General features: G+C 36.4%; 1 protein-coding gene across 1 annotated transcript in view; it reads left to right on the forward strand.

Moving 5' to 3' along the window:
- LOC140165047 (mismatch repair endonuclease PMS2-like) overlaps nt 1-13,165 on the forward strand; it is a 128,206-nt gene that overhangs the window by 70,562 nt on the left and 44,479 nt on the right. Inside the window, exons 7-12 of the mRNA XM_072188465.1 lie at nt 668-758; nt 3,482-3,560; nt 4,391-4,488; nt 5,522-5,621; nt 11,321-11,405; nt 12,452-12,531. Coding sequence (XP_072044566.1) covers nt 668-758; nt 3,482-3,560; nt 4,391-4,488; nt 5,522-5,621; nt 11,321-11,405; nt 12,452-12,531 — 533 coding nt within the window. The remainder of the gene's footprint in view (nt 1-667; nt 759-3,481; nt 3,561-4,390; nt 4,489-5,521; nt 5,622-11,320; nt 11,406-12,451; nt 12,532-13,165) is intronic.

Raw genomic sequence — 13,165 nt, forward strand, 5'->3', positions numbered from 1 at the left:
TATTTTTGTTAGTTTGTTGTTTTCACTTTGTTTTTCCAGGAACAATGTGATGTTTATCCTTTTATTGTTGTTGTTTTGTTTCCCTGTGTTTCCCCCCTTTGCTAAGTGTTTCTGTTTTAGAAACTTGGGTTGAATGTTACTACTTTGTAATTACTTCAGATAAATAATTGGGCTATTCCAGTTGACATCCATACACCCTATGGAAAGTATGACTTTAATCTTCTACACAGGGAGTGTAGATTTCAAATGGGGTTACTTAAATGTGTGACTCGTTTTGAAATCTACACTCCCTGTGTGAGATTAACCCTTACGGCCTAAGGGCTTTTTGGAAGGAATAAAAAAGGTAAACAAAGAAAGAAGTTGTTTGCAATGGGTGGGATTGGAACCCCTCGCATGCCAAGCACTGGGTCGGTGACACTTAGCCATGGGTGTAGGGCATCGCTGGCCAGCGAAACCGTGCCTATATATCACTTAGGGTGATTGCGTTATCACACCACGTGGGATGCATGCACGAACAGCGCATATATCAAGTAGTATTTTGTAGTACCTGGTACGGTTAGGGTTAAGATCATGTTTTCCATATATTATAATGGATTTCAACTGGAATAACCCATTAGGTAAATTGTAATTAATAGTTTTCTTTTCTGTCTGCAATATTTCCCTGTGTAGGAGTTTACCAAGATGGTTCAGTTATTACAAGCTTACTGTATTATCTCCAATGGTGTGAAAATAACCTGCACCAATCAAGTAGGCAAAGGGTGAGTGATTCAAGACTCCCATGAACAATAAATATCCCCACCCCATGCCCACGCACCCTTACATGTACCAAATTATACTCAACCAGCTAGGCTTATGTCACTCAGTCGCTAGTTGGAGGCAACTACCGTCCATCCCTAAAATACATCCGGGATGCCATTTTGTGACTCTTAATAAAGGTTGAGTGCATGATTCAAGACTCCCCATAAACAACACAATATCCCCACCCCATGCCCACATACCCATACATCTACCATATTAGACCTAACCAGGCCTACGACACTTGATAGCTTGTTGGAGGACAATTACTGTCCAACCCTTAAATACATATGGGACGCCATTTTGTGATTCTTAATAAAGGGCGAGTGCTTCAAGACTCTGATAAACCACACAATATCCCCACCCCATGTACACACCCCTACATCTACCATATTAAACCTAACCAGGCCTACAACACTCGATAGCTTGTTGGAGCATCTGCAGTTAAGGTGCCCCATCGCTAGAAATTTAGCATGAAAAGGGCTAAATAATTGAGTCACATTAAAAACACAGGCATACAATGTAGATGAGTTATAATAGCTGTGACAATAATGCTCAATGGGTATTGTTTCTATTTTCTTCAACTGCAACATCTTGTTTTGAAGGGAAAATGTCCAGTTTAACTTTCAAAATATGGTACTTATTAAGCGTCCCCTTCAAATGACTTATTTAAGCACCAGGGGCACTAATTAGGCTGAATATGGTAACCATGGTCAACCGTGGACATCCACCCACCCTATATAGGTTTCATTATCCAACTGTGGACATACACATTTGAGTTTTATCCTCCCAACTGGTGGAGGTTTTTTAGTTTTATTTGCCCCAACACAGACTGACCCTACACCACCAAGTGTAGACATTGTTTATGCAATTTGTGATCTATTGACACTGTCCAGAAAGAGCTATCAACCATGGTTCCCGTGTGTGCACTGTTACACACTGTTTTCTTATGCGTTTGTTTTCACCAACAAATGTGGACCCACATTTCTCTCATAAAGTGATGACCCACAGCAACCGTGGACATCCATGGCCTTAAGAAAGCTGCAGAGGGTGCCAGACGCTGTAATATTGCATATGGGGTATAGGTCTCTCATCATACATGTAGGTGTAATACAACGTCCATGCTTCATACCTGCCAACTTCTCCGTTTTACCCAGAGTTTCCCCGATTTTCCGACTTCAAAGTCGGGAAAAAACGGAGCACTCCGATTTCTGAGTTTTTGAAATAATAAAAAAATATTTAAAAATCGAAAAATATCGTATTCCTTAGAACCCTGACTGGATGACTCGGCTAGATTAATAATGGTACTCATTTAACATGTATGTGGTCAAATTTTTAGATCATTGAGAACACTTTTTCATGCCCCAAATTGATGAATTTTAGTCCATTATCGGACCAGCACGCTATACTTATTGTGTCGGGTTTCCCGTTCAAAAACTCATCTCTTTTTCCTCAATGAATATTACGCAAGTATGAAGTATGTAATGTATATTATTGAACGATGACGTTTGAGATGATGCTGGACTAATGCCGTATAGGCCTAGATGTATACTCTAATATCAAGTCATGTTTAAGTCTAAATGGAAGCAAACTTGGGTCAAAGGTTTGATATGAACCTTTTAGCTGTATCCTTTGGCTTTGTGTGGCCGTCAGGGTGGACTTGGGGGGGGGTAAGAGGTTGGGTGGGGGGTATGTATTTCCCTTGGGATAGGCCTACTATTTTAGTCCCAATTTGTAGTGACATCACTCTGTATGTTTAACATACCGAATTTTATAAATTACTCTTCATGCACATTAGTACCCCCCTCCATGTGGGCCCCCTCCCACATACCCGAAGGGGGGGGGGTCAAAAATTTGATGAATGATTGTTTTTATATTGTGCATTACATATATCAATTGCAGTCATGTAGGCCATGTTATTAGGCCAAAAAAAACCTTTGAAGAATGTCTCTCATGTACAAAAGTATAGGAAACTGAACATTTAAAAACAAACATACAAGTCATACAAAACATGCAAGTTATTTGTTTTTTCCCTTTTATTTCAATTACTTTTTACTAAATTTATATGTAATTTCCCCTCGTAAATGCTGTTTCCTGTAGTATAATTTGTGTAGAAACCCTCTGGTTTCGCCCCCTTGACCCCCACCGGGGCTTTGCCCCTGGACCCCACCAGGGGCCCTTAAGCGGGCCCTTGGACCCCCCGCCGTGAGGGCAAGACTCCGGTCGCTTCGCTCCCTTAGTTCGCAATGAATCCTATTTCTGGGTTCCAGAGGTTGGCAGGTATGCTTTGTCGGTTAAATATCATATCTTAGCACAAAAGTCCATGCCTTCAGTAGTAAAGTGCTTAGAGGTCCATGGTAATGCTGTTAACTACATAGGAGGTTCATAGGGTCCATGTTTGTCGGTGAAAACATGTAGGGGTGTGTGTGTCCATGAATGATCGTGTGAGCCCCATACACACACTAACAATGGTGAGTTTCAGTTCAGAGGCGTAAGTGGATGCATATACAGATTACGTCAAAGTATGGTTCGAATGCGCTTTGGACTAGCACCCGCTATCAATCATGTGCGCTTTTGACTCACATGCTAACACACACTGAATAGGGCCAGGCATTTATGCCTCTAGATGAAACTCATGAATCAAGTGTAAAATGTCTGCATCTTTTCAAACTCTGATTTTTTGTAGAAAGAAAACACCAGTGATAATAACACATGGCAATACTTCTACCAAAGAAAACATCATCAATATATTTGGGCCAAAACAAGTGAGTACCTATGGTACATGTACACTACAAGATTCCTATTGGGGCCACCTGCATGGGTACACTGTCGCCAAGGTACTTGACTGGTAGTGTGCAGTACCAGGGTGCAGTACCACTGCTGGTGGGTTCTGTGCAATAGCAGCATTGATAGATGCAAGTACTTTGTGTGCACCAGTCAGGTACCTTGGCGATGGTGTACCTGTACAGGTGGCCGCAATAAGAATCCTGCAGTGTAGATTGAGAGCAGCATAGTCCACTGAGTGGTTAAGGTCTTTAACTCTGGTGGAAGAGGTTCCTGGTTCAATTCCTGGTGGAGGCAAAATTTATTATCTGCTCTCTCCATTACTGCATTTGAATTGTGGGGCAGGTACAGTGGATGACAAAGACCACAGCCAGTTCTGATCAAGGGAACGTCTGGATAAGTGCACTGGATGGAACAATCCTGATTGAAAGAATACTGGGTTGCAAAGTCACAAGTTTGTGTATGATTTTATTGGTTTTATTTTTGCTCACTACTGTAAAGATTCGCTTAATGGTGCTATGGGCTCCCTTGACATATTACCTGGAATTTTAGGCACAAACTAAAAGTGCCCTCCCATAAAAATCCCACCAGCAAATAAGGGCATGTACCCTTAATGTTTGTTGGGATTTTCAGAGGAGGGAGCTCTGTATTTGTACATGAAATTCACACCAAAGCAAATGAGCCCAAATGCGCTGTTACGCCATTAGGGGAACCTTTACAGTATATTGTCTGTATCTCAATTTCACAGTTGCCACCTTTGGCTTAGTTGGATCAGATAGTATCACAAATACTTGTATCTCATTTCTTGCAGCTTCAAAATGTGCTTGAATTGGAGCAAGTATGCCCGGACACAGAAATATCTGAGGAATATGGGTTGAAAACAACACAAAGTAACCAGGACCTATTCAGGTAAAGTGTGCAATATCTACATAAGCGGAAAAATGCTGTTGCTATATGACTTTGTTGGGTATCAGTGATCAGTTGCAAAACTTATGAAATTATTGTACAGTATTTTTGATAAATGAAATAAAGCCTAGTTATTAGGCCATCTTAATTAAATCCTGTGTCTCAAATCTGCCGCGCATGTTAGTAAAATCGTGTGCGTAGTCCTCTTGGAAAATCAAGAAATTCATTTTTTTTATCTCTTTTTATTTTTTTGTAACAAAAAGGCGAAAATAAAACTCAAACTTCGGATTTGATTTCAATTTTTCGATTTTTTTCGCAAACTTTGGACACAAAAATAATAAAAGAGAAGAATAATAGTTTGTAGCAGTCACTTTGTCTGCTAGTGATAAAGAAACAATATAAAAACAAAGGTGTGTTTGTGTTCAACTTTCGTTGTGCGATATTTTAATGGTTAGCCACTCTTGACACCCCTGTTATCTTTCGCTCACAAGTTAAGTTTCTTTAAAGATACGGCGTTGAAACTTAGCAGTCAATTAAAAGAAGGATAAATAAATAATATTTGAGAAAATGACAGTGTTATGTTGTAACAAAACAAAATGCGGTTCAATTTCTATATGTAACCTTTTTATGGGACACCTTGTACAATGTACTGTAAATGTTATTCCATTCTTAATATACTTGTGTTTATATTCTTACGTTATACTCTTTAACAGGGCCCCCTAGAATAGCAGTGCTTTGTCACTGAAGGAGCTACCCTGTATAATGAAAGCGCAAATAAATAAATAAATAAATTCCAACATTTGCAACATTGGATAATTTTTTGCATTGCACAAAATGCTTGTCCAAAATCCTGTACTGACACATAAAAAGATTAAATTTAAAAAAAATACAGTAAAAAACACTTTTCAATTTCTCACAAGCTTTGAGACACAGGATTTAATTAAGATGGCCTTAGGCATGAGCAAACAAGTTAGGATACCAGTTCTTCGAAAATATTTTGTAAAGATTTTTTTTTTTGTGTCCATTTCTCCTATAGAATAAGTGGCTACATATCTAAACCAGATCACAGAGATGGAAGATCATCAACAGATAGACAATTCTATTTCATCAATAAAAGACCTTGTGATTTCCCCAAAGTAAGTTTCATCAAGTAGGAATTATTGGAAAATAAACATATATAATAATAACATTGCATTTCTTTCATTACTTTCTTCCAAAACCAAAAATATAACTTTCATAGACTTGTTTTTGTTGCAATATAAAATATGGTGAAAATAAAGTTGGAAAATTTCCTGCCCAACTTGATCCTGCATGCATCTTTATAATGTACAATATTGTCTACATTCTGAATAGTCAGTAAGTCATTGTCATATTTGTGTCTGTCAGTGTGTTTGTCTGTACTTTTTCTGTTTGTCTAATATCAGATTGCTACTTGTTCTGAGTTGCCTTTACGACACCAGGGTAGCCAATCCTGGCTGTGATGGTTCCTCTAAGCATAGGATGATTTAGAGATTCAATCATATTTCACCGTTGTTCATCACCGATTAACAAGGATGCGTCCACGCTGTCTGCGTGGTTTACTTCGCGAGGAAGTAAACTTTAACGAAAAGATCTTTAACAAAAACAAGCTAAAGATCGTATAATTCACATGATTATTTCATGATGAATGTCGGTTAATCATTGACAGTCAGCCTTACAAAAAGATCGGTGATTTCTGTTGATATCAGCAATAAAACTGAATAAAATGGTCATCTTTATTCGATACTTCCAATACTGAATTCAACTTGTAAGCATGATAAGCACACAGATTCCAGACATGACGAATTTTACGCCCTCACGCGTAACGCGGATGTGCGCTGGCTGGCGTTCACGTATACGCTATACGCTTACTGCAAAAGTGTGGATTCATCACAGATTAACAACGGTTGGCTCCTGTACAAAAGTATAGGAAGAGTTGTTGAATAGTGTATAATATAAAGCTGCATATGTGAATAGTGGCAAATAGTTTTGTATCTTGGGCCAATGTGGTCTGCGGAGAGATTTAAAGCACAATGATCTTATGTTACACAATGTGCTATCTACTGCTGATAGCAATATTACACAATGTGCTATCTACTGCTGATAGCAATATTACACAATGTGCTATCTACTGCTGATAGCAATATTACACAATGTGCTATCTACTGCTGATAGCAATATTACACAATGTGCTATCTACTGCTGATAGCAATATTACACAATGTGCTATCTACTGCTGATAGCAATATTACACAATGTGCTATCTACTACTGATAGCAATATTACACAATGTGCTATCTACTGCTGATAGCAATATTACACAATGTGCTATCTACTGCTGATAGCAATATTATACAATGTGCTATCTACTGCTGATAGCAATATTACACAATATGCTATCTACTGCTGATAGCAATATTACACAATATGCTATCTACTGCTGATAGCAATATTACACAATGTGCTATCTACTGCTGATAGCAATATTACACAATGTGCTATCTACTGCTGATAGCAGTATTACACAATGTGCTATCTACTGCTGATAGCAATATTATACAATGTGCTATCTACTGCTGATAGCAATATTATACAATGTGCTATCTACTGCTGATAGCAATATTACACAATGTGCTATCTACTGCTGATAGCAATATTACACAATATGCTATCTACTGCTGATAGCAATATTACACAATATGCTATCTACTGCTGATAGCAATATTACACAATGTGCTATCTACTGCTGATAGCAATATTACACAATGTGCTATCTACTGCTGATAGCAATATTACACAATGTGCTATCTACTGCTGATAGCAATATTACACAATGTGCTATCTACTGCTGATAGCAATATTACACAATGTGCTATCTACTGCTGATAGCAATATTACACAATGTGCTATCTACTGCTGATAGCAATATTATACAATGTGCTATCTACTGCTGATAGCAATATTACACAATGTGCTATCTACTGCTGATAGCAATATTACACAATGTGCTATCTACTGCTGATAGCAATATTACACAATGTGCTATCTACTGCTGATAGCAATATTACACAATGTGCTATCTACTGCTGATAGCAATATTACACAATATGCTATCTACTGCTGATAGCAATATTACACAATGTGCTATCTACTGCTGATAGCAATATTACACAATGTGCTATCTACTGCTGATAGCAATATTACACAATGTGCTATCTACTGCTGATAGCAATATTACACAATGTGCTATCTACTGCTGATAGCAATATTACACAATGTGCTATCTACTGCTGATAGCAATATTACACAATGTTCTATCTACTGCTGATAGCAATATTACACAATACCCAGCAAACACAAAACGTTTTCGACATCATTCGCAAAAGGTTATAAAAAGTTGTCAGAAAACGTTTAAATGTCGGGTTATATAAAGGGTATATTAAGAGTATAAAACGTGTTCATAACCTTAAAAAACATTTTTTGATAATCTACTGCTCAGCAAACAAAAATGTTTTACAGAAAACATTTAAATGTTGGGTTATATAAAGGGTATAAAAACGTTTTAATAACATTCCAAAAACATTCTTGAAAACTTGATACAAAACATTCTAAACAGAATGTTATTTTGGGGTTGAAAAAATATTTTGCGAAAAATGTTTGCGAAAATATTTTCAATAACGTTTTAAAAGCGTTTTCATGACCTTTTAAAAAAACATTTTAAGAACATTTCTGTGTTTGCTTGGTTCAAATATTTTAACATAATGTTATTTAAGTATTGACACAATATTTGGCAAAAATCTTTTGCAAAAATAGTTTACAATAACATTTTTGAAAACATTTAAAAATATTGTTGTAGTGTGTTTTCATACAAAGCGTTTTAAAACGTTATCATGACCTTTATATAACCCGACATTTTAATGTTATTAAAACGTTTTTACCTAAACCAAAAGCCAAAATATAACTTATTTAAAACGTTTTTTGTGTTTGCTGGGTATGCTATCTACTGCTGATAGCAATATTACACAATGTGCTATCAACTGCTGATAGCAATATTACACAATGTGCTATCTACTGCTGATAGCAATATTACACAATGTGCTATCTACTGCTGATAGCAATATTACACAATGTGCTATCTACTGCTGATAGCAATATTACACAATGTGCTATCTACTGCTGATAGCAATATTACACAATATGCTATCTACTGCTGATAGCAATATTACACAATGTGCTATCGTGCTGATAACAATATTATACAATGTGCTATCTACTGCTGATAGCAATATTACACAATATGCTATCTACTACTGATAGCAATATTACACAATGTGCTATCTCCTGCTGATAGCAATATTACACAATGTGCTATCTACTGCTGATAGCAATATTACACAATGTGCTATCTACTGCTGATGCACTATTACACAATGTGCTATCTACTGCTGATAGCAATATTACACAATATGCTATCTACTGCTGATAGCAATATTACACAATATGCTATCTACTGCTGATAGCAATATTACACAATATGCTATCTACTGCTGATAGCAATATTACACAATGTGCTATCTACTGCTGATAGCAATATTACACAATGTGCTATCTACTGCTGATAGCAATATTACACAATATGCTATCTACTGCTGATAGCAATATTACACAATGTGCTATCTACTGCTGATAGCAATATTACACAATGTGCTATCTACTGCTGATAGCAATATTACACAATGTGATATCTACTGCTGATAGCAATATTACACAATGTGCTATCTACTGCTGATAGCAATATTATACAATGTGCTATCTACTGCTGATAGCAATATTACACAATATGCTATCTCCTGCTGATAGCACTATTATACAATGTGCTATCTACTGCTGATAGCAATATTACACAATGTGCTATCTACATGCACTATTACACAATGTGCTATCTACTGCTGATAGCAATATTACACAATATGCTATCTACTGCTGATAGCAATATTACACAATGTGCTATCTACTGCTGATAGCAATATTACACAATGTGCTATCTACTGCTGATAGCAATATTACACAATGTGCTATCTACTGCTGATAGCAATATTACACAATGTGATATCTACTGCTGATAGCTATATTACACAATGTGCTATCAACTGCTGATAGCAATATTACACAATATGCTATCTACTGCTGATAGCAATATTACACAATGTGCTATCTACTGCTGATAGCAATATTACACAATGTGCTATCTACTGCTGATAGCAATATTACACAATGTGATATCTACTGCTGATAGCTATATTACACAATGTGCTATCAACTGCTGATAGCAATATTACACAATATGCTATCTACTACTGATAGCAATATTACACAATGTGCTATCTACTGCTGATAGCAATATTACACAATGTGCTATCTACTGCTGATAGCAATATTACACAATGTGCTATCTACTGCTGATAGCAATATTACACAATGTGCTATCTACTGCTGATAGCAATATTACACAATGTGCTATCTAATGCTGACAGCAATATTACACAATGTGCTATCTACTGCTGATAGCACTATTACACAATGTGCTATCTACTGCTGATAGCAATATTACACAATGTGCAATCTACTGCTGATCTTATGTTACACAATGTGCTATCTACTGCTGATAGCAATATTACACAATATGCTATCTACTGCTGATAGCAATATTACACAATGTGCTATCTACTGCTGATAGCAATATTACACAATATGCTATCTACTGCTGATAGCAATAATACACATTCTTAGTCGGTGGGAGTGGTCTAGTTCGTAGACACATAATCTGATTAGACAATCGCGTAATTTCAGGTGCCGTCTATCAGGCCGTAGAAGACCCCACGTCATCATGAGTGTTGATAACGCGTATGTATGTATCACATTGTATGTGTAGACTAGTGCGAAATACGCGCACACGCTAGCAGTACGCACAACAAGTTGTAAACAAGTTTCGTTCATTTTATATCTTGTGCAATATATTCTTGTAACGCACTCAAAGCCATTCATTACTATATAAATACGCGATCTACCGCTAAAAGCAATTACACAATATGCTGTCTGCTGTTTTAGCAATATTTCTTTTTATATATGATAGATCTACTAAATATAGCAGTATTCCCCAATTATAGTTGAAATTAAATGGGTAAGACTTTAAACATAGTTTTAAACACCTTGTTTAGATGGTTATTCAGCATGATAAAAGAGATGCCTATAATTTCTAATTTCATACTTTGCTGATCCGATCATGTCCCATGTCATAGTCAGAATACTACCCTTTGCACTTATAAGTCATCTTGCTACCAAAAATTAATAAGGTCCTCCCTGCAAACGTTTGTGCAAAAGGTGCATTTTAGTTTCTCGCCCTTTTCTAGCAATGTGGCAGAAGGCTTTTGCAAAGCGTGCACAGCAAGTAAAGCACACGTTTGACAGGTTTACGTATTTTGCGGGCATCTTGTTTTGAGATGACCATGCGATCAGTGAATGGCTCATGCTTTGATCATATGTGATGCGATCAAGCAAAATCAGTTGCAACTCGGAAGTATTGATTTTGAGATATAGCTGAACAAAGGAAATATTTTCTTTTGTTTTGTTTTGTTTTGGAAACTCTTTAATTGCTCATATCTTTGGAACTGGTTGTTCAATTTCAATGGGGTTTTCTGCAAAATCCAGCTTTGTAAATGCTTTTTACTATCCTATAATAAACTGAAAATTTAATATTTCCGAGTTCGGACTGACTTTGCTTGATCGCATCACATATTTTTTTTCTATTCTTTGACAGGTTTCCAAGTTGGTGAATGAAGTCTACCATATGTACAACAGAAACCAATTCCCATTTGTTGTCATGGATATCTCACTTGCAAAAGGTAACCACATATGTGACATGATCAAGGGGAATGAGTCACATGTCGGCAATTTTCAATTAGAAGTTTTTTACATTATTTTCTGGCAGTTTACAAATGCTACATTTTGATGCAAGCCCCATCAAAATTGGACATCTGGTTATCCAGTTATGAGCAATTTATCAATGGCTGAAAACAATAAAAACAAAAGAATTTGAACATTGTATTTGTCAATATCTTAAAAACAATATTAGCGACATGCGACTTATTCCCCTTGATCATGTCACATATTTCAGAAAAATATTATGTTATTTGTTTTAAATTTCTTTCCAGGTTTATTATCAAGTTATGTATTTGCTGTCGATTCTTTTAATCTGAATTGATTTGAATTTGATGTGACCAAAGGTGTTTATTATCAAGTTATGTAGTTGCTGCAGAATGTCTTAATCTGAATTGATGTGAATTTGATTTGGCCAAGGTGTTTATTATCAAGTTATGTAGTTGCTGTAGATTCTTTAATCTGAATTGATGTAAATTTGCATTTGTACCATAAACTTACTGTCCCCATAAGGTGCTGAATTCACTATACTTCAAGAAATTTTTGTCAACCTCATCCCCCCATGTCAAAAACAAATCTATGCCACTGGACCCAAGGTGTTTATTATCGAGTTATGTTGTAATCTGAATTTATGTAAATTTGATGTGACCCAAACAGTAGTGGCAATCCAACTTGAAATGTGTGTGTGGGGGGGGGGGCAATTGGCCTGAAATGTTGCTGAAAAGAACGAACAATGGGTCATTTCCCTGAAAGGTTGGGGGACACATCCACCGGGATTGACGCCCATGGATCCAAGATGTTTATTATCAAGTTAATGTATTGGCTGCAGATTCTTTTAATCTGAATTGATGTGACCCAAGTTGAAGAAAAAGTCTTTTACATAAAATTTATTTAAGTAAACTGTCAAATTCTTTGCACTTGTCACAAAGAATCTGACAGAAATGTTATTTTAGTTATTTTTAGTCAACCCCTTGGCTACATACATGTATTTGTTTTGTTTTTGTCATTTTAGAATCAGTTGATGTCAACCTGACCCCTGATAAGAGAAAGATACTAGTACAAGAGGAGAAAACTCTACTAGCTATCATCAAGGTAAGAGTATAATAGATCATTTTCAGGCTATATGGTCCTATACACTTAAAGGAACACTCTGGTAATCACAATATTATGCCTTATATGTTAGAAAAATGATTATCAAGCACGAATCATATGATTTTATTTAAAACAAACTCATATTAACCTTAAAAACAAATAAAAACAGCCGTCTCTCAACACGCGGTATTCAAATTTTCCGGGCACATAGCCTGTGGCAATGACGTTCCAGTAACTCAATGAATTCTGGCAACAATTGCGCACAAATAACCATGACATCATTGCCATTTTTGAGAGACGGCTGTTTTTATGGTCAATATGAGTTTGTTTAAAATAAAACCATGTGATTCGTGCTTGATAATTGGTTTTGTTTTTCTAACATCAAAAAGGCATAATGTTGTGATTGCCAGAGTGTTCCTTTAAGTGAGGTGGGGTAATTTGCATTGCCATTGAGTTCAGAGTGAGCTCATTATGATAAAAACCCGATTTGGATTTGAAAAATGGTCCAATAAGCAGGGATTAAGAAACTGAAATGGATTGTTATTTACACCAGGGGAATGGGGATTTTAGGGGGAATGCCAAAATAGCAATATTACATAATGTGCTATCTACTGCTGATAGCAATATTACATAC

The sequence above is a fragment of the Amphiura filiformis genome, chromosome 11 (assembly GCF_039555335.1).
Source record: "Amphiura filiformis chromosome 11, Afil_fr2py, whole genome shotgun sequence".
Taxonomy (NCBI): Eukaryota; Metazoa; Echinodermata; class Ophiuroidea; order Amphilepidida; family Amphiuridae; genus Amphiura; species Amphiura filiformis.